Source organism: Nycticebus coucang, chromosome 8, assembly GCF_027406575.1.
Source record: "Nycticebus coucang isolate mNycCou1 chromosome 8, mNycCou1.pri, whole genome shotgun sequence".
In the NCBI taxonomy this organism is placed as follows: Eukaryota; Metazoa; Chordata; class Mammalia; order Primates; family Lorisidae; genus Nycticebus; species Nycticebus coucang.
In genome coordinates, this window is record NC_069787.1 from 91,531,582 (window position 1) to 91,552,101 (window position 20,520).

The 20,520-nt window shown below is 39.9% G+C and overlaps 1 protein-coding gene and 1 non-coding gene across 3 annotated transcripts in view; one reads left to right on the forward strand and one right to left on the reverse strand.

Annotated features, from left to right (window-relative positions):
- Positions 1 to 482: 482 nt before the first annotated feature.
- LRRC2 (leucine rich repeat containing 2) overlaps positions 483 to 20,520 on the reverse strand; it is a 35,352-nt gene continuing 15,314 nt past the window's right edge. For both annotated transcript variants that reach the window (XM_053599903.1, XM_053599904.1), the window contains exons 4-9: positions 17,831 to 17,987; positions 13,604 to 13,740; positions 10,772 to 10,917; positions 9,232 to 9,387; positions 4,059 to 4,186; positions 483 to 852 (exon numbers count right to left, since the gene is read on the reverse strand). In XM_053599903.1, coding sequence (XP_053455878.1) covers positions 803 to 852; positions 4,059 to 4,186; positions 9,232 to 9,387; positions 10,772 to 10,917; positions 13,604 to 13,740; positions 17,831 to 17,987 — 774 coding nt within the window. In that variant the 3' untranslated portion in view covers positions 483 to 802. The remainder of the gene's footprint in view (positions 853 to 4,058; positions 4,187 to 9,231; positions 9,388 to 10,771; positions 10,918 to 13,603; positions 13,741 to 17,830; positions 17,988 to 20,520) is intronic.
- On the forward strand, positions 4,662 to 4,768 carry LOC128592835 (U6 spliceosomal RNA). Its single transcript, XR_008382047.1, has one exon. It is a non-coding gene; the product is annotated as a U6 spliceosomal RNA (small nuclear RNA).

Genomic DNA, 20,520 nt, shown 5'->3' on the forward strand with positions numbered 1-20,520 from the left:
TCTTCTGAGAGCCAATGCCTACCAAAATATAATTTAAAACATATTTTTATTTTTTTTTATTTTTATTTTTATTTTTTTTGTAGAGACAGAGTCTCACTGTACCGCCCTCGGGTAGAGTGCCGTGGCCTCACACAGCTCACAGCAACCTCCAACTCCTGGGCTTAAGCGATTCTCTTGCCTCAGCCTCCCAAGTAGCTGGGACTACAGGCGCCCGCCACAACGCCCGGCTATTTTTCTGTTGCAGTTTGGCCGGGGCTGGGTCCGAACCCACCACCCTCGGCATATGGGGCCGGCGCCCTACTCACTGAGCCACAGGCGCCGCCCCAAAATTTAAAACATATGGAAATAGCAATTGATAGAAACCCAAGGAAAATTAGTCTCGTAAAACACTTTCAAAATTACGAACTCATCTGACTAGTCCAATATAAATTCTCTTTTCAAAATCCCATTATCCCTTAATTCCTGAAAATGATACACTCAACTTCAGAATTTGGTCTTTAAGCTATAATTTTAAAAGATAATACATTTTTAAAAATATTAAATGTGTATTATTTGGAAGTAAGTATATGTAAAAGCACTTATAAATATCAATATTTAAACCAATTTATCAATTCTCCGGTCCACAAAAGGAGATATTCATATATTTGAAATTTGAAAATAGTTTTTCTTAACAACTATGACAGTGGTTGCTAGACTTTGTCCTTAAGGACAAGCCATATTATTCCTATATGACATGACCCATAACACAAAGATTTAAAGCTCCACAGGATAGTGAGATTTTGTGGTCTTCTGATGGATGATATCAAAGTTGAAGGCTAAAAGATACTTTGGTGGTATAGCTGGGAACAGATTCTGTAACAAAAAGAAAAAACATGCTCAACTATTCATCATTTCAATACACAAATTATTGCCACTTAATGTTTAAGTATAAAGATAATGTATAGATGTTAAATAATACACTTATTAACCATTTAAGTCAGCCATCACAAATGTGTAGTCAAGCTTTAGAAATGTTTAGATCTAACATAGAATCATTAACTCACGTTCTTTTGCAATCTTTCCAACCAGTTCACACAACTATATCAAGATCTTGGAAACTGGGTGAACCTTTAGAAACAACAGCTGACAGAATAGAAATAAATGGACTTGGGACTATGGATATCAGTAGAAGGGGGTATAATTTAGGAACGATGTTTGGGCTATTCTTAAGCCAAGTACACTCTTACTAAGTAAAGTTCCCAACCTTGCTCTTCCCACAAGTTAGTGCCCTTCACTCTCCCTTCACAGCCAAATCTTGTCAAAGGACAGTCTATATAGCAATGGCTCTCCAGCATGGGCATCAACACCACCTAGAAACTTGTTGCACATTCTCAGCCCTATGTGATTTGTTGGGTCGCAACCCTCATTCTTAAGTTCGCTAAAATTGGAGAACCAGTGAGGGCTTCGCATCTGCATCATTCTTGAGGTACAGGAGGCCAGGTGGACTAAACCTACTTTTCTTCCTGATACCCATTGTCTCTATGATTGACTCAGACATTGGTCTAATAAGGAAGGAGAGAAAAGAAAGAAGCCATCACAATAAAGAAAGGAAAATAAACAAATTCTTAAAAATTCAAAGCACATGCCTGACCATATATAGGTTGAACCATAGTAACTGGCATGTTTATAGGTCAAAACCAGCTGAATATTAGCACTATTATTTGGTTCAACCCAATATGAATGTATGAAAGGTGATTATTACAATTATTTAGTAATAATTAAATTATTATATCATCCTGACATTGAGTATTACCAATAGGATTTTCCATTATTTAGAAATAATTAAAATTATTAAAATTACTTAGAAATAAGTGAATAAATTCAAAATCTATTGCTACTTTTTAAATTAAATTATTTTTAAATAGCAAATTATTTTATTTAAATAATTAATAATATTTATTTTATAATGAATTTATTTTATTTAAATCAATTAACTTTAAATGCAAATTATTATTGCTGGCCACACAGAGTCCAAATTTAATATCTGAACTCTCTAATTCATTTTTGTATTTTTATGTAATAGCTCTAAAATATAATTGTGAATAATTAAATGAGTAAAATAAAGTTTTTCACAAGAGGAAAATCATATTCCCTCAAAGATAAATTTTGGCAAATAAATAGTTCTCTGACTTCAGTTTAACACACATTTCTAATTTATTTCACAATAGTTTAACATTTAAGATTAGGGATACCTAAATAGATAAAAGATAACTGCATAGAAATTTTCTTTTTATTTTTTATTTTATTTTTTTTTTTAATTTATTGGCCGGGGGCCAGGTTTGAACCCACCACCCCCCAGGTTTGGTATATGGGGCTGGCACCCTACTCCTTGAGCCACAGGCAACACCCTTTTATTTTGTTTTTATTTATTTTTTTATTTTTATATATACATGGGTTTATTAGGTTTCCATTTTTTTGCCTTCACAAAATTAGAAAGGCTTAAAATTTAATAACAATAACAATGTTTGAGATAAGGACTAGAAACAAAAACCTCGTAAAGAACGAACGAGCATAAAAAAAAAAGAATGAACGAGCATAAATACATTCAGAAAAGGAATCAGACAATTGCTACATCGAAATATTAAGCAATAATAATAATAATGCAAAAAAAGTAACATTCACATTGTCAAATAAGAGTATCTATTATAGAATGCTTTGACTCTGAGATTCAGTATGGAGTCGTTAACGTCTTATTTTTTTTTAAGTCTCAAAAAATAGACAACTAATATTTATAAATAAAAGTAAAAGATAATTTCGAAAAACAGATCATGCCAAATCTTATAGACAATAGAAAAAGAAGAAAAACTTCTGAGATCTGAGTAGTGACTAATTCTCACATAAATTGGATTTAATTTTAACCAAAGTACATTACTTACACATTAATTTTTAATTCAACTTGTTAATATGTTGTTGAGGATACTGCATCCTAAACAAGTGACAAACATGTGACATGTTTGTAATTTCCCCTTTATAATAATATATTTTCTCCAATTTTAATATCAGATGTACCCAGATCAAATAGAATGATTTGGAAATGTTCTTAATTTAGCTGAAAATTTTTTTCAAATAAATGAAATTTTTCTTTAGTGCTATTGAACCTCTGAATATTTGAATGCGACTAATCCTCTTCAGACTAAACTGCTGAGGGAGGAATATGCTTTCATGCGTGCTTCCTGAGGGTGACAGTGGGGACCTGCCCACAAACCTTATCTTTAAAGGCACAGGGGCCAGTGCCACCTCTTCCCTAAATCCACAGGAATGGCATCTTACTGTCAGGTCCATGCTTCACTTACCAAGGAAAAGAACTGAAAAATTAAGTTATAACTTGAAGGCGTTCAGATCCAGAAAGGAGGCGGTGATTAGAAAACCAAAGGCGATGTACGCCTTTTTCCTGCATATGTCTGCATGTGACAGGAGGAAGCCTTCCAGCCACGACCAGGATATCACCACTACCCCTTCACAAACAATCACCAGAATTCCGCTCTGGGAAAAACATGCCCCCGCCTTCCTGAGGGACCTGATCTCCTTAGGGAAAACCAAAACTAAAAGGATATATTCACCTATCTGCCATCTTGTGTTTTTCCTTTTGGAAAACAGGTATCCCTTGGATTTTATACAACAGAACTTTTTTCAAAAGTTGCATTCAAATGGATTTTTGAAATGGCATCATATTTTCCCATTAACTTCAAATACTATTTGATCAATTTCATTTAGTTTAAAATTCATGTGTGGTTAATAATGCAGATCCCTCACATTTTAAGGGTGTGTTCTTAACTTCTCTGTCAAACAGTTGATGATATCAAGCAATCAAATGGGGTAGCACAATTGGATATTTTGAGGAAATGTGTCATTTGGGTTTGGTTGTTTGGGAGGGTAAATGGGAAAAAAAGTTTACGAAGTAATCTGCCCTTCCAACCAATTAATTTTTTGTCAATTTGACTTATATTAATAAATGCATGGCACAAATGAGTGGAATTCTGGACATTCACATAAAATAATTTTAAATATGAGTAACTCACCTCTTTCTTTAAGATCTTCAATATAGGCTTTCATAAATTCCTTATCAAAATGTTGGCGATCCTGTTCACTTTCCATTATTTCATCAGCATCTTGAAGTTGTGTAGGATTATCCATAAGGCTTACAAATCTATTCAAGAAAGTATGGAAAATACTATATTATCACCTGTGCTTTCTTTTGTTTGTTGTTGTGAGACAGAGTCTCGCTTTGTTCCCCAGGCTAGAGTTCTGTGATGTCAACCTAGCTCACAGCAACCTCAAACTCCTGGGTTCAACTGATCCTCCTGCTTCAGCCTCCCAAGTAGCTGAGACTACAGGCACCCATCACAATGCCTGGCTAATTTTTGTGTGTTGGGTAAAGACAGGAGTCTCGCTCTTGCTCAGGCTGGTCTTGAAGTCCTGAGGATCAAGGATCCTCAAAGGATCCTCCTGCCTCAGCCTCCCCAGACACTAGGATTACAGGAGTGAGCCAACACACCTAGCCTCACCTGTGCATTTTTAACTGCAAATTTTCTCCTGCTGGAAGGTAAGCTTTGTGGTACTAAACCCTAACATCTGGCTTATCTTTGAAAGTCAGAGTTGATCACATAATAGTATCACCAGTTGTGCTTGCTTTGGCAGCACATATACTAAAATTGGACCGATACAGAGAAGATTAGCATGGCCCCTGCGCAAGGATGACACGCAAACTCGTGAAGCTTTGCATATTTTTTGATTTAATAAAAAAAAAAAGTGATGGTGAAGTCACAGCCACAATTAAATAATAACTGGAAGAAAACCATAGAAAACCTGCAAATCAATTTAATAAAGAATATACAGTTTCTATAAAAATTAAAAAAAAAATAGTATCACCAGTGGAATTCCAAATCCAACAGGAGTATGGAGATAGAATCATTCAACTTTTCCTTTACAGTTTCTCTCATTGAAATAATTCTTAGCATTCTTCCTTACCCCAAAATAAAAAAATATATCTATATTTTATTATTCTCCAATTTTTTATCAAAGTAATCACTGTACATACTTTAAATTTTGCAGAGTATTATGTTCTTTTTTGTGAAGCAGTATTCTCTCATCCTTCCCTGCGTTACTCTTGGGCCCAGAGGCAATCTCTTTCATTGGTCAATCACTACTCTTACTTAAGCAATTGAAAATATCTTTCACCTTAGGACAAATACTTTAATGTCATTTAACCAAATGGTGGTATTCCTCCCCTTCTCTTCAATTTCCCAACCTTCACACCTCCCAATTTTTATCTATTCTTTTACTTTAATGTTATAAAAATTTTCAATTATTCAGAAATGGAGAAAAAATCTCACGGTGGACACCCACCAGCCCCCACTTTTACCATCTGACTATACTTGCTTTACCACATACCCACACATTCATCCACACATCAGTCATTTTTTTTTTAACTTTTTAATTTTTTTCTTTTTTTGAGATAGGGTCTTATTCTGTTACCTGGGCTGGAGTGCAACAGCACCATCATAGCTCACTACAGCCTCAAACTCCATGGCTCAAGCTCTCCTCCTGCCTCAGCCTCCCCAGTAGTTGGGGACTACAGAGTACACCATGCCCAGCTAACCCTCTCATTTTTTTGATGCATCTCAAAGCACATCATAGACATTTTGTCCTATTCCATTGTTAAGATCAATACTATACTCATTCTGATCTATAACCACATATAACTTTTTTTTGCCAGCAGTTTGATTCTAACATTAAAAATCAATAAGCAATATTTACATTTTTGTGACAATTATCTGGGAAGGCTTGGTGAGACCTTCACAGTTGAGAATGAGACAAAAAGTGCTGGTTGGGCACCCTGAGTATGTGGGCAGGGCTGGCCTCAGCATGGGTGGTCACTCAGGCAGGGAGTCCAGTCTCCAGGGTCTTTTCGCCAGCGCCACCCTAGAGGAAACCTCAGGCTGTTGATCTGGGGCTGGCCCACTGGTGTGAAGTGCTCTGCCCATTGGAATCAAGGAGGAGGTTGCCTGTGACTATGAAAATTTTCCCTTGATCCTTCTATTTCTTATACCATGTTTCCGTCTGCACCTCCCTGTACCTGGAATCCCTGACCACCACACTTCTTGGGAATTCTTCAGGACAGACTGGCCTGCTTCACTGCTTGCTCTCTGGGCTTCGGCTGGTCCCATCTCATCAGTCACCACTGTGCCGTCTGCTCTGTGTCTTACACGAATGTGTTGAGATCGCTTATTCTACAAAGGCCTTCCCCTTGTGCTGTCCATCATTGTAAAGCTTACCTATTTACAATTTTTTCCTTCCATTTTAATGGACTCTCAAGAGGGATGGGTGTTAAACATGCAGCCATTAACATGGTATCTCTTATTGTTTTTATGACCTCTTTTTGATATTTAACTTGTGAGTTGACCTAGATTTCTTTCCATATGCTTTATATGCCATACCTTTATATCAACTATATGTGGCATATATAACTATGTGCTATAAAGCTTTCTTATGCAGTGAAGAATTTTTCCTAACTAGCCAATTTCTTTAATATTGTATGAAATCATCCATACTTTCTTTACCGGTTCATGAGAATTCCTATATTATGTATTAGGGTTGATTTCAGGACTACCTAAACTCTCGCCCAGCATCACATAATTTACCAAGAATCACAAATACCTCATAATTCCCAGTAAGTTCTAACACATTACTCTTGTTTCCTAAAATTATCATTACTGTCCTTAGCTTTTTTCCCTTCACATACACTTTCAAATTCATTTTTCAAATTCCACTAAAGAAATCCCATTTGAGTTATAATTGGAATTATATCACACTTCAGTATAATTTTTAGAAAAAAATCACATTTTTTTCCCAAAGGAAAAGATTTAATATAAAACTTCAAGATGCACATCATGATAAATAATAAAATTTATGAAAAATTCTTCTTTTGATGAGTGCCGCTTTTCCATTTTTTCTATTTTGACTTATCTTGTCACCTCATCCCATGCTTTTCTATTGCTTTCTTCTGCACTGACATGTTACGTTGACAGATTTCCATCCTAGGATGGTTACTATCATTTATCATTCTTTCAAGACTAGTCAAGTGCAATGGTGAGGAGGGAAAGAGCAATAAGTAACAAGGAGTTCTAACTGACTAAACAATAATTAAAATAACTCACTACTTTCAGGAACAGTCTATTTTTTTTTTTTTTTTTTAGAGACAGAGTCTCACTTTGTCACCCTCAGTAGAGTGCCGTAACGTCACAGCTCACAGCAACCTCCAGCTCTTGGGCCGAGGCGATTCTCTTGCCTCAGCCTCCCGAGTAGCTGGGACTACAGGCGCCTGCCACAATACCTGGCTACTTTTTTGCTGTGATCGTTGCAGTTTGGCCAGGGCCGGGTTCTAACCTGCCACCCTCGGTATATGGGGCCGGCGCCCCACTCACTGAGCCACAGGCACCGCCCAGAACAGTCTATTTTTAAAAAATTTCACCAACATCTAGGTAGCATCTTCTTTCCTCTCATCCTGAAGTATGTTGGTTAGCTGTCCATCCTGGTTAGAGCTGTACTGTTCTATTTTCTGCTTTCACTTGATTTTTGGACGTATATGTTGGTGGGAGGAAACCATATTACGCACATGTGTTTGTTGTCACCCTATATTGGTAAAATATATTCTCCAGAAATTCTTTCAAAGAGGGTATACAAGAAATAGACTTCCTAAATTCTCTGTTATTAAGAAATATCTTTGTCTTACCCTGAAAATCAAATGCCAATTTGGTTGGATATAGAATTACAGGTTTAAAGCCTTTATCCTTCAGAACTTTCATGACAGCACTCCAAGAAATCACATCTCTACCATCTTTTTACTCGGAAAATATACAGTATGTCTTTCCCAAATATTTGCAATGTCTTTGATATCTAGTTCCCTTCATATAAGAGAACTATTTTTCCTAGGGTTTTCCTAGTTATTGTGCGTTTTTGGTCATTAGTTTAATGCCATCATTTCTTCTATTTCTTTTCCTACAGATAATTTTTGAGAAATCAGTAATAACCTATTAAGTTTTTTATGTAAACTTTAATCTTTTTAGTGAGCTTTCAATAATTCAAAGAGCTTCCATCTGAGTCTCTTAGATTTCTGAGTCCTACAATTGTATCACTTAAAATTACTTTAGTTAGATGACAGTTTTACCCTGAATGTTCTTAGATACAAAGCTGCCAAATGTGGAAGGGGCTCTGGGGACAGATTCTGCTTCTCCTCTCACCAGTGGGCCTCTTCTTATCCAAACAACCCTCCTAGCACAGCCATGGACAATGGGAGACTCATTCCAGTGGATGGAGTCGGGTGAGCAGGGAGGAGATCTTTTACACCCCTGTTAATCTTATGCTCACACAGGTGTGAAATTCATCTCTCTCTAACAGTCAAACCTCTGCTTGCCATGCATTTTACTGCAAAGACAGGAAGATAAGATTGGACTCTATGTTGATAGTAAACATTCACCATTGAGAGAACTTGGGGTCCTTGGGAAATATTCCCTCCAGAAGCGGTTATAACAAGCATCTGGTATTCAAGGCACATGAGTCTCTGGACACAGAGAGAAAGTGGCTTTTAATAAGGCCATCTCTTGTCATGGCTCCAAGCTGCTGGGGATGGACAAAAATGGTCTCAGGGTAGAGGTGACGGGGGAACCCCAAGGCCCTAAATTCTGGCAAGATATGCTACCAGGGAGCCATCAGCTGCCATGGAGTCCCTTAAAGGGAGGGTAGAGCTTAGAATTCTCAATTCCATTTCCTTCCCACCCGCAACTGGAGTCTGTTTATAACACATCGCATGGATGTTTTTTCTTAGTTACACATGGTTCGGTTTAAAGAAACAGAAATAAGGGTGAGGCAACCAGGGAGGATTTGTTCAACAGCTGCTGCCCCCTCCAGGCCAGCAGGGATGTGAGTGCTGAGCAACAGACTGGGGCCCCCAGCATGGGACCTCTGTCCAGAAATCCTCTGAGCCATGTGCTTCCTCCTTGTGACATATGCCAAAAACTTCAAAATCCTGTTATCAGAACTTCTGTGAAGTTCTGTGAAGTTATCAGAACTTCTGTGAACTGAGATCAGGTTCAGTATACCAGAACCATCTAATCCAGTTCCTGAAACAGTTGTCCCAGCTCTAAACTCCTAACTCCTTGCCTGTGTCTGAATGGGGATCTCTGGTCTACTCACCGCAAAGGCGTGGATGAGTCACAAAGGGCAGTTGGCACCTCCACCAAATGGTTCCCACTGACGACTAACAAGCTGAGCTTCTTTAGGTTAAGCATGGAGTAAGGAAGATAGGTCAGCTTGTTTTTGTGTAAGAGAAAGCTCTGCAGTTCTTCTAGCCTGAGAAGTAAACAGCATCAGAGAACACCAAGACTCAGCTCCGCAGCTAAGAAAAGCAGTGTGAATTACAACTCAACGCCAGGACAGCCCTACTTTATTCATTTCATATATGTAACCTTTATGAAAACAACTTACTATAAATTTTACATTAATAAAGTCATGCCAAGTGACACAATCCTCCCCCTCCCCACTTTTTACTGATTTAATCACTAATTGACGACATACACAGCCGCAGGATAAGCAAATTGCACAAGACCCAGTAGGCTACGTGGAGCCTCAGAAATCAGTATCTCTCTCTTTCTAAGTGTCTCCTGCATTTATGAAGGTCAGCAGGACACAGGAAAGAAATCTTACTACAGTTAGAATGAGAATAAGTAGATTTCAGCAATGTATTTCCTTTTGAATAATACATCTTAAAAGCAGTTATTCTTCTCCCATCGTATTTTCTAACTTTAAAATGGAAGAAAAATGTAGAATGAAAAGAAAATGAGCAAAATATGTTGTTCTGTTTTCTATTTTATTCTAACTCAGTGACCTCCACCCAAGATTTTTCTTTCATTCATTTGCAAAATTGGGGCTAATTCCACAAATATGTCATTAAGTTCCCTTCGCGTTTCAAACTAAAACAAATTCCACTTCGTCTCAAAAACCCAGAAAGCACGGATACATGTCACGTGTACCACAAGTAGAGAAAGGTCATACGAGCCGGCATTCAGGCCTAAGCTGTTGTTGGCTTCTGTGTCCTAAGAGCTTGTTTATGCTTCTTTATAAAAAAAGATTGCAGATTCCAGGAGGACAGAGATTGTGTTTCATTCACCACTTTACACCCTTCCCACTCTCCAGGCCTGCCGTACCGAGCCTAATAATATTTAAATGAATAAGTGAGTGAATGAATCTTACATAATTCAGTATCAAAATTATTTCTTAAACATGAAGTAGCTATGAGAATATAATCTGAAAACCTTGCTAAGACTATCAATTTCGTTTGAAAGATTATGCATAGTAAATCAATAAATAAAATAAAAATTGTCCTCACTGCTATTCTAAACATAGAGTGATATGTTTCTGTTCTATACATAACCAATTTACTTTTCTACTTCCGTGGAGTAAAGTTAATGATGCCAGTTAAGGAAGACTGAAGCAAATTCGAGCTCGTTGAGACAATGAAGGTGTATTCAAAGCACATATATGTCTATAGATATAATGCAGATTGGAAATTGTCTTACTCTATAATTTCTTGGAAAACTAATTTCCTAGAAACAAACTCTGGAAAATTCCCTGATTTCCAAGAACATCCATGTGCTACACATGTTTAAAATGCTAACAGTGTTCAAGGAGCTTGTAACCAATTTATTTACCTCACCTGCAGAATGCAAGTAGCTACCTGTCTATATCTTGTGGCAGGTCACTCAGGTTATTGTTGCTTATATCCAACCACTGCAAATTAGACATCCGCAGGACACAGATCGGGACACTTGAAAACTTGTTTGCTGAAATATCTACAAACGTAACTTGCTTCAAATTACTTAACTAGAAAAGAATAACAACATATTCGAATGACTTTTATGACAATGATAATTATATTCAATTAATAATTTTTAGATTGGTATTGCTTCCCCAAAGGCATTTCTATGATATATGCCAAACGGATCAATGTAGTCTATACTTTGGAGCCCCACTGTGAGGCACACACTGTGCACGTGCTGGGGAAGCTAAGATAAGTAGGACACTGTGGCTGCCCTCCAGGAATCTAGATGCTCATAAATAAATAATGCGATCTGACGTAGTAAGAATTAACACTAAGAAGCTTCCAACTTCCCATGTTTGGTAATTCGGGGAAATAAATGTTTAATCTGCCCAACATTACAGTGGGGTAAGAGCCAGGGATCCAAAAAAAGTTCACAGAAAATGGAGTATTTGAATGGGGAAAGGTAGGGAAGGAAACTGAGGTGGGGGAATGGCATGTACAAAATCCCAGAGGACAGAAAGTCCAAGTTTTATAGAGTAGAATGAGGCCGGGCGCAGGGGCTCATGCCTGTAATCCCAGCACTCTAGGAGACTGAGGCAGGTGGACTGCCTGAGCTCAGGAGTTCCAGACCAGCCTGAGCTAGAGCAAGACCCCATCTCTAAAAATAGCCGGGCATTGTGGCGGGCGCCTGTAGTCCCAGCTACTCAGGAGGCTGAGGCAAGAGGATAGCTTGAGCCCCAGAGTGTGAGGTTGCTGTGAGCTCTGAAGCCATAGCACTCTACCAAGTGAGACTCTGTCTCAAAAAAAAAAAAGGTCTCTGTGTTGCCTCAGCAGAAAGATCAATACAAAATTACTACCACCTGCTCTTCTTTTTATGCTAAATGTAGAAAATGCATTTTTTAAAGGAAATAATTTAAAACATTTGTGAAAATCAGAGTAAGACATCACAGTGGCTTTGAACTAGCAAGGAGAAAAGTTACTTGGATATAAATCTCATTTCCCCACTAGCTACTTTCATTAGTGGCAAAGTAAAACATTCATAAACTCTTTTGGAAAGTATTTATATTTGTCTGAAAATGCCAATGTTGTACAGAACAAAATCTGACTCTCGGTCAGAATAAACGGAACACTTTTTTTATACAAAAATGTTCATGTAGCTAGGAAGTTTGATAATCTTTACCTTTATCTCAGACTTTCTGATTATTCCTTCACTTAGCCATCTCTAGGTCATTCATTCTACCTGCTGTTTATTTGCATTTTAAATCAGAATTGTGTCAATTATTTGTGTAAGTAACAGCCTATTAAGACAGGCAAATGTTAGCAAATGCAGACACACATGAAGACGGGGACCCGTGTGTGGGCAAGGGCCTTACTTGCTGGGACACTCTAAACCAGAGGACTCGTAACGGACAGAGGTGCGGGAGCTGGCAAAAGTCAGGCTGAGATTATGAAGTGTAGTGCTGGATTTTAAAGGTCGGATCCGGGAGTAAGGAATGCTTGGTAGTAAAGAATCAAGGCAGACTTACAAATGGGAAGAAGATATGATAAAAATTGTGTGAATTGCTAAAAATGCATCTGGTGTTCATCAGTTTATTCTAGTCGCTAATTCAACAGATATTTAGCAAGTGACTGGAGTGGTAGTGGAAATGTAGGTGGTAGAAAGGTTAAGTTCCAGGGGCCAGGTGCAAAATGTATTCTGAAGGGCGTGCCCAACAGGATTTGTTCATGGGTTGGATATGGGGCGTGGGAGCGAGATATGTCAAGAGTGACTCAACTTAACTCAGCCCTAACATCTGAGTGATAACTGAGCCAATTTCCTGAACTAAGAAAGATTGGGGGATGAGAGGGTCCTGGCTGTGCACCCTCACCAGGACCACTGTTGGGCATTTCCTGAGGTGAAAGGGGTGCTAACAGTTTAGAAGCAGCTACTTCCTCTGGCCCAGCAGTGATCAGGAAAAGAAAATAACACCCCCTCTAGAACTACAATTGGTGTCCTATGCCTTGTCAGAACCTCACCAATAATCACCATTTTTGCCCATTTATTATCAGGATGATTGTCAAATCCTTCTCTCCCTTCAGCACAAAAAGCTTATTTGATTTTATTTGGCAATAAAAGTTGTTCACTTTTAGATGGGTCATTACATAAGTTTTGGGATACCCAAAAATCAAGGAACATCATATCCTTATGGACAGAAACAAATGAAGCCCTCCTAGCGACACCGACAAGCCAGGGAAGAAACTCGCACGGGTCAATCAGAAAGGATGCTGTCGACTGTGTTTTCTAGAAGTGAAATAATGGACCATAACACAGTACATCTCAAAACTTTCATACTGACCCACATACCTGCTCCATTTGATTAGAAAATCATTTCTCCATGAATACAGATCAAAAGAAACTAATGAGTATTAAAACTTCACCACTGTGGATAAATCAGAGTCTGTACTACAGACAACAAATCTCATACCTTTTAGGCATCCACAGACATTAAATTAAAATATCTTGAGTAAAAAATAGGATTATTTCCCTATTTTCCTTGGATAGCATGTCTGAATTTAAATGAGGTGTTGGCCTAGTGTAAAAACATTTTTAAAGGCCTTACAATTGCTGGTATAGCATGATTGAAATGCCAAGAAAAGGTTATATGATAAAGATGGGTTTCATCTTTTAAAACTTCTGCATATTATGGACCATTCCATGTCATAAATCAAATCAAAGTAAGTTATAGTGCAGAAATGTTTATTTCTTACTTCAAAGGGCAGCTCAGTTAATTCTAGGTTCCCAGAACAGTCCAGTCTCTCTAGATTTTCACACTCTCCCAGTTCTGGCGGAATGCTCTTCAGATGGTTGAAACTCACATTGAGTTCTTTCAGGTTCTTCAAACAACCTGTCAGCAAAAAAAGGTCACAGCCATTGAGTAGGTCCTTTAAGGTCTTTTAAGAATAAAAACAAAAACTAAGAGGCAAACATTTGTATTAGTAATGATGCAGAAGTCACTAAATATAATTTTGTGTTTGCTTTTCAAACATTCTTTAAGTGTCTTTAAGTGTCATCTTTTATCCTAAGCATTTTGGTCCCTGATCATAGCTATCTATCCATCTATCTTTCTGTTTCCAGCTTACTCTTGTAGGGGTATCTAACCTTTGAGCTTCTCTGCACCACAGTGAAAGAAGAGTTCTCTTGGGCCACACATTAAATACACAAACACTAGGCTCGGCGCCTGTGGCTCAAGCAGCTAAGGCACCAGCCACATACACCTGAGCTGGCAGGTTCGAATTCAGCTGCGGCTGGCCAAACAACAATGATGGCTGCAACCAAAAACAGCCAGGCATTGTGGCAGGCACCTGTAGTCCCAGCTACTTGGGAGGCTGAGGCAAGAGAATCACTTGAGCCCAAGAGTTGGAGATTGCTGTGAGCTGTGATGCCATGGCACTCTACTCAGGGTGACAGCTTGAGGCTCTGTCTCAAAAAATATATATATAAATATACAAACACTAATGAAAACTGATAAGCAAAAATAAAAAGGTCCATGCAAAATATTTCATGGTATCTGCCACCACAGATAAGCAAAAAAGTCCTCACACAATCTACATGTGGCCTGCAGGCCTCAGGTTGGATACCCCTGGGCCCTTTGTAAAACTACAGGCAAGGTGAGTGAGCATAAGGAATTTGCCCTCTGTATACCTGGGGTCAGACCCACCACCCATGAGCGTGCAAATACTTTGAAATTATATGATGAATTAAATAACAGGGAGTCACTTTGAAGAGTAGTACAGCTTTTAGGAAATACAGTGACAAACAATAGCCTAACGATGGGTTCTAAGGAAAAGTGAGCTGTGCACTGAAATAGGCAGGCACAAAGCTCTGTGTATGTGGTAAATGATTCAAAGAAGCAAACTGTTTATAGATGACATGTAATTCCCTGTGTATCTTTGGCTTCAAATTTGCATTGATTTATAATGCATAATCTATCATATTTCCTGAAAATATGCTACAAGTCTCTTTCTTTCTTTTTTTTTTTTTTTTGAGACCTGGGTAGAATGCAGTGGCGGTGTCATAGCTCACAGCAACCCCAAACTCTTGGGCTTAGGCGATTCTCTTGTCTCAGCCTCCAGAGTAGCTGGGACTACAGGCGCCTGCCACAACACCTGGCTATTTTTGTTGTTGCAGTTGTCATTGTTGTTTTTTAGCTGGCCCAGCTGGGTTCAAACTGGCCAGCCTCGGTGTATGTGGCTGGCACCCTACCCACTGAGGTACGGGCGCTGCCCACTACAAGTCTCTTTCATAGGCAGATATGAACATACTAAGAATAAGAGGCAATAATGAATTGACTGGAAAATACTATATTCCAATACTGATTCTTTTTTTTTTTTTTCTGTTTTGAGATGGAGTTTCACTTTGTCACCCTCAGTAGAGTGCCATGGGGTCATAGCTCACAGCAACCTCAAACTCTTTGGGCTCAAGCGATTCTCTTGCCTCAGCCTCCTGAGTAGCTGGGACTACAGGAGCCCACCACAATGCCCAGGTACTTTTAGAGATGGGGTCTCCCTCTGGCTCAGGCTGGTCTCAAACCTGTGAGCTCAGGCAATCCACCTGCCTCAGCCACCCAGAGTGCAAGGATTACAGGCATGAGCCCCTGCACCTGACCCCCAATTCTGATTCTTGATTGAATAAACACATAATCATTTTAAAACCGGAAACTAGTGTAAGAGCAAATATACTTAACACTCTAAAAATCACGTCTTGTGTGTTCTAAGGCATTGAATACTTTTAACACTTTTAAGCTAAACTTAACTTAGAAAACCAAAGTTCTTATTCAGTTTTACAGAATAGACACTCATTTTGTCATTTCAAAAATGAGAAAGTAAAACATACCAAGACAGTATATTAGAAGTAGGGCCATTTCTATAATTTTGTTGCTTCTCAGGGTTTGTTAGAAGATGATATAATGATGTGGAAATCAGTAGCCCCTCTAACTTACCTACCTGGTATATACTTGCAAGCCTTATGGTCAGTTATTGTAATCAAAGTAGCAGAGGGGATTAGGAGGATAATATAAAATAAAATAGTCTCTTTTCCACAGAGGACTGGGCACATGATCAGACTAACTATTTCTATAGCTTCAGCTTCTGTCTATGTATTATGGAATCTCTCTTTAAATAAGGAATGTAGGAGATTGGTACAGAGGACATAACCATTCCATGTGTGTCTAAGCTTTTCGACACAGCAGAAATAAATCTGATCTATGAAGGAATTACATGACCTGGTTCATGGAGGCATTTGCTCCAGTACATGAGGGCACACAGGAGACGTGTCCATCAATGACACGTGTATCTGACTACACCGGGGGCGGGGAGGATACAAAGAGAAAATGAAGTAATAGGAGAGAGAGAGTTTTATATTATACTAGCTTCTTCTCAAAGGGGGTCAAAGAAAAGTAATAGCTTTAGAAAGTCTACAGCAAATGTAACACTTTGATGATTTATAGACACAAAGAAATTATTTATATTCAGATCACTGTTACCCTTGCCACCCACTTCCACAATGCCTAGTTTCATCATGTAAACATTACTTTTCATTTCTCAGCAGTATCTTGGTAAGGATTTGGCATTACTCCTCTGAAATGGGCTCAGTTTTCTCCATCAGAGTAAATTTAGATCAAAAGCCCAGTCCCACTGGAGGTGGAAGGCCACTAATCACGATTTAGTATTTGCTTGTTAAGTACTCTGCACTAAATTCTACCCATCTTTTATCCTGAATGTTTTGTCCTTGTTTAAACAGGTTACTTTCCCTTGGCCACGTGTGGCCTTAAGGCCACAGATTCCCCACCCCTGGGCTAAGTCATTAATATCACTGGCAACTGCTCTCTCCAATCTGTAAAATAGAGAGACAGGAGGTAAATGACCACTAACAAGTCAAAGATGGTGCTTTTCAACTATAAAACTTCCAAGGCCTTCCTACCTTTTAAGAAACTGGACAAGGAATCAGAAGTACTTGTCCTCATTGGGTCTAGAATTTGAATTTACCCTACTTACGAGCTAATAAGTTTGCCTGTTGCTGTTCTATGGATATTAGCAGAAGATACAAGACTCCTGGTCAGAGATGGCATATTTATGTCAGTTCCCTTACAACCAAGCCCACCACACATGATACAGATATTCCACAAGGATGTATACACAGAAAGTGTCATAGCTGAAGGAGTCTGAGCTTGGGGAACATACTGCTTTTATAGCAAGTGCTCTTTGGGGGAAGACATCACCTCATCTCTCCATTTAGTAGCTGCATAACAACCCTGAGATTGGCCTGGATAAAAGGATGGCTGGAACTCTGTAGTCCAGACACACTTGTATGAACGCCAGAGGCCCAACAAGCCACTCTTTGTCCCACATGGCCTTGGCTGCTGGTAAATTCTCACAGGAGTTTGCCATTCCACTGGCCCTAGGGCATGTGTTGTGAGAATGGAGCTCTGTGCAGCCCTTTCGCCTCTGCTTCTCAAGTCCCGGGGAAAAGAAGCAATAATGATCACTACAGTCCTCATTTTAAGAATATGCATTTGAACAATTCCAATCTTTCAAAAAGACAGAATAAGCTAAGCTAGACTTATCAATGGACTAATACATGGGAGCAATATATTTTATTCGATATTTACAATAATCATATTATTGGATGCGTATGTCTCTAAAACTAAAAAGAAATAACCAAAAAGTTCTTAAACAAAGTGTTGCCAACACATGAAACTTCTAGTTTCTCAGCAACTGGCAAACATCTGTATGAGCTGAATTACACAGGTGAAATCATGGCTTTTCCGCCCATAAGGGACGCTGTGAACAAGCAACTCTGAGGACTGTCAAAATAGCCCTGGCCAGAGACCTTTGGAGCGGGTGGAAGAGGAACCCTGGTATCTGCAGAGTGTCACCTGTACACAGCTGCCTGCTGCTCACCACACAGGAGCCTGAAGACCCTGCTAAGTGACATACCAATTTCAGCTGGAAGATGAGAGATTTGGTTTTTTGGCAGATCCAGAACTCTCATTGCTTGAAACAGCTTGATATATGCAGGAATGATTTGAATCAGGGTATTGCTTATGTGCCATTCTCTCAGGTGTGTCTGCTCCCTCAACGAATCTGGGAGCTCCTAAAATAGAATGAACAACATCAATCAGAGCTAGCCCCTTAGGGGCCCAAAACCATGTAAAACCAAGTATTTATTTCAAAACAAGAAGCAAGAAAGTGGACGTGAGAGCATTAGATGTAACCACCAGAGCTCCAGCCATTTCAGAAAGAAACCAAAGACACCGCAGTCTTCATTCATTTCACAGTGGATCTGCCTGATTTCAAAGCTGCCAGGGATTCATATTATTAAAAAATTATTCATAATATTCAATATTAATCAAATTCAATAATTCCTATTATTTAAATCCTACTGAATACAACCAGGCTCACATTCATCGCCACAATACACATTATTCATTTGCAACACACCAATTTAACACCCTCTAAAAATAAAATCTGCCCATATGTTCCATTTTGAAATATGAGCTATATTTCCTTTTAGAAATTCTTGATAAACATCTAACATTCGCTGTACCAAATTTCCAGATGTTCTTTTGAGTCTATGACAAGGAAAGAGCACCAGAAAGACAGGTGGTGGGAAGACCAGACCCTACCATCTTCCAGGCTCACCACTCCCTGAGCCTTGGCTTCTGAAGCGATGGTGAGGAACGCTGAGGTATCCAGGCTTCCTCTTGAACAAGTGCTCCAGGATACATTGGAGAGGTGTTGAGAAGTGCTTAAAGACTTTAGGGGGGCTATTTGTCTGGTTGAAGACATCTGATTCACCAAGAGTCAGGGAGCCCCCACTGCAGGAGGGGTGTGGCGGCACGGCTGGGAGGGCAGAGACAGGGCACCAGGGCCCCTGGCTGCAAAAGCTGACCCCAGAGCACCATCAGCATAGGGGCTGGCGCACTGGGTGGGGTAGAAAACTCCATGGGGGTGAGGGGGTGGGTAGGGAGAATCCACACCGACCCTTTTATTTAGTGCTCAGTGCTCATATGTGCTTTATGATCACTGCCGCTGGGGGTGGGTGAAGAATTTCAACTTGCAAGAGTACTTTCACTCTAGCACCATTCCATCCAGCAGTACCATATAATACACGCAAAATGGGTGTTAGTAAGGCCCCTTTGAAAGAGGAAAACTGAAACCAAAAGATGTTTAAATGAATCACACTAAGGATGGACTGTGTGACTGTGTAGTTTGCAGGGCCCCCTGTGAAATGAAAATGCAAGCACCTTGCTAAAAAGTAACCATTTCCAGTGGGTGACCACAGAGCACTAAACCAGCTGCCAGGAGCTGCTTCTATAGCTGACCACCTAGTTGCCCCCCGCCACCTGCGCTCTGCCCGGGCAGGCCATCCCTGCTCCTTCTGATCCCAAGGGACTCCACACCAGAGCAGACGGTCTGCCCTGGGGCTGAGACAAAACGAAGAGTCGCCTCCTTAGGGAGCAGGCTGCAGGCTCACAGCCGCTCTCCCGGCACCCCCAAGCTCCAGCGCCCTGACTCCGTTCCCATGCGACTCTTCTCATTCCACTCTTTCAATACTGGCGCTCTTGAAAGATTATTATACTTTCTAAACTGTGTTAATGACTATTTTTAGTCATGAGAAAAGTACTAAGGTATCATATTAAATGGAAATGAAAGGAATAAAGTGAAAATGACAGATTGAAGATACACAGACACTTCTGTTCCTCTCTAAAATTCCGTGAAAGGGAATAAATAGCACAGGAACTCTTCAGATGGCATACACCTGCAGGACAAAAGAAAGGGAAGGAGCCATCAGCAGCAAAATGCGGGGAGCTGGGAAGCTCGCAGATGGTAAGCAGCTTCCACATCTACTCAGTCTTACACCAGCAGGGGAAACACAACCTGGATTCTCACCAGAAGCCCCAAGAGGCTCAGGTGGTGGAAGAACCAGGGGGAAGAACACGCATGCCTGGATGTGAAAGCTGAAGGCAGGGCCCAAAGAAGGAGGGTGGGGTCAAAGTCGAAGGACCAGAACCCTGACCCCCATCCATGGCACAAATCAACTGCCTCTGCCTCCACTCAAAGGAGACCGAGGCCTGTTCAGGGGAGAGGGTGAAACAGAGTCCCTGGACTGGGGTCCTGCAGGCACAGTTGGGGCAGAGGAGGTGACAGTCAGTTGATAAGTGCTGAGATTTTCCTCTCTGTCTCAGGAACTGAGATCCTTCTTACCAGCTCCAGATAAATTATAAATATGTGCTCCTGAGTGGAGGGGAGGCACCAGGGAGATGGGGGCTCTGCAGTGATGCCCTCAAAAACTAAGTGTGCCAAACATACTCTCAGAGCTCCGTGTAACGTCCTGCAAACTAGTGTCTCCAGACTTCCAAGAAAACCCAGATGTGCCTTTCTTCTTGTCCCAGAATAGGTACCATCCATGTACCTACTGTCACAGAGACGAGGGTGCAGGAGGAAGAATATCTAAGCGGTTTTACAGCAATAATCTTGCATTTTTGGAATTACAGAATATTCGCGCATTTAATGCTCACAACAGCCTTCAGAGAGGGTCAGAGGAAGCACTGGCATCATTCTCCTGATAAAGTCGATAAAACACGTAAAGGTAAACTGCCCCAGGTCACATGACTCTTGAAGAC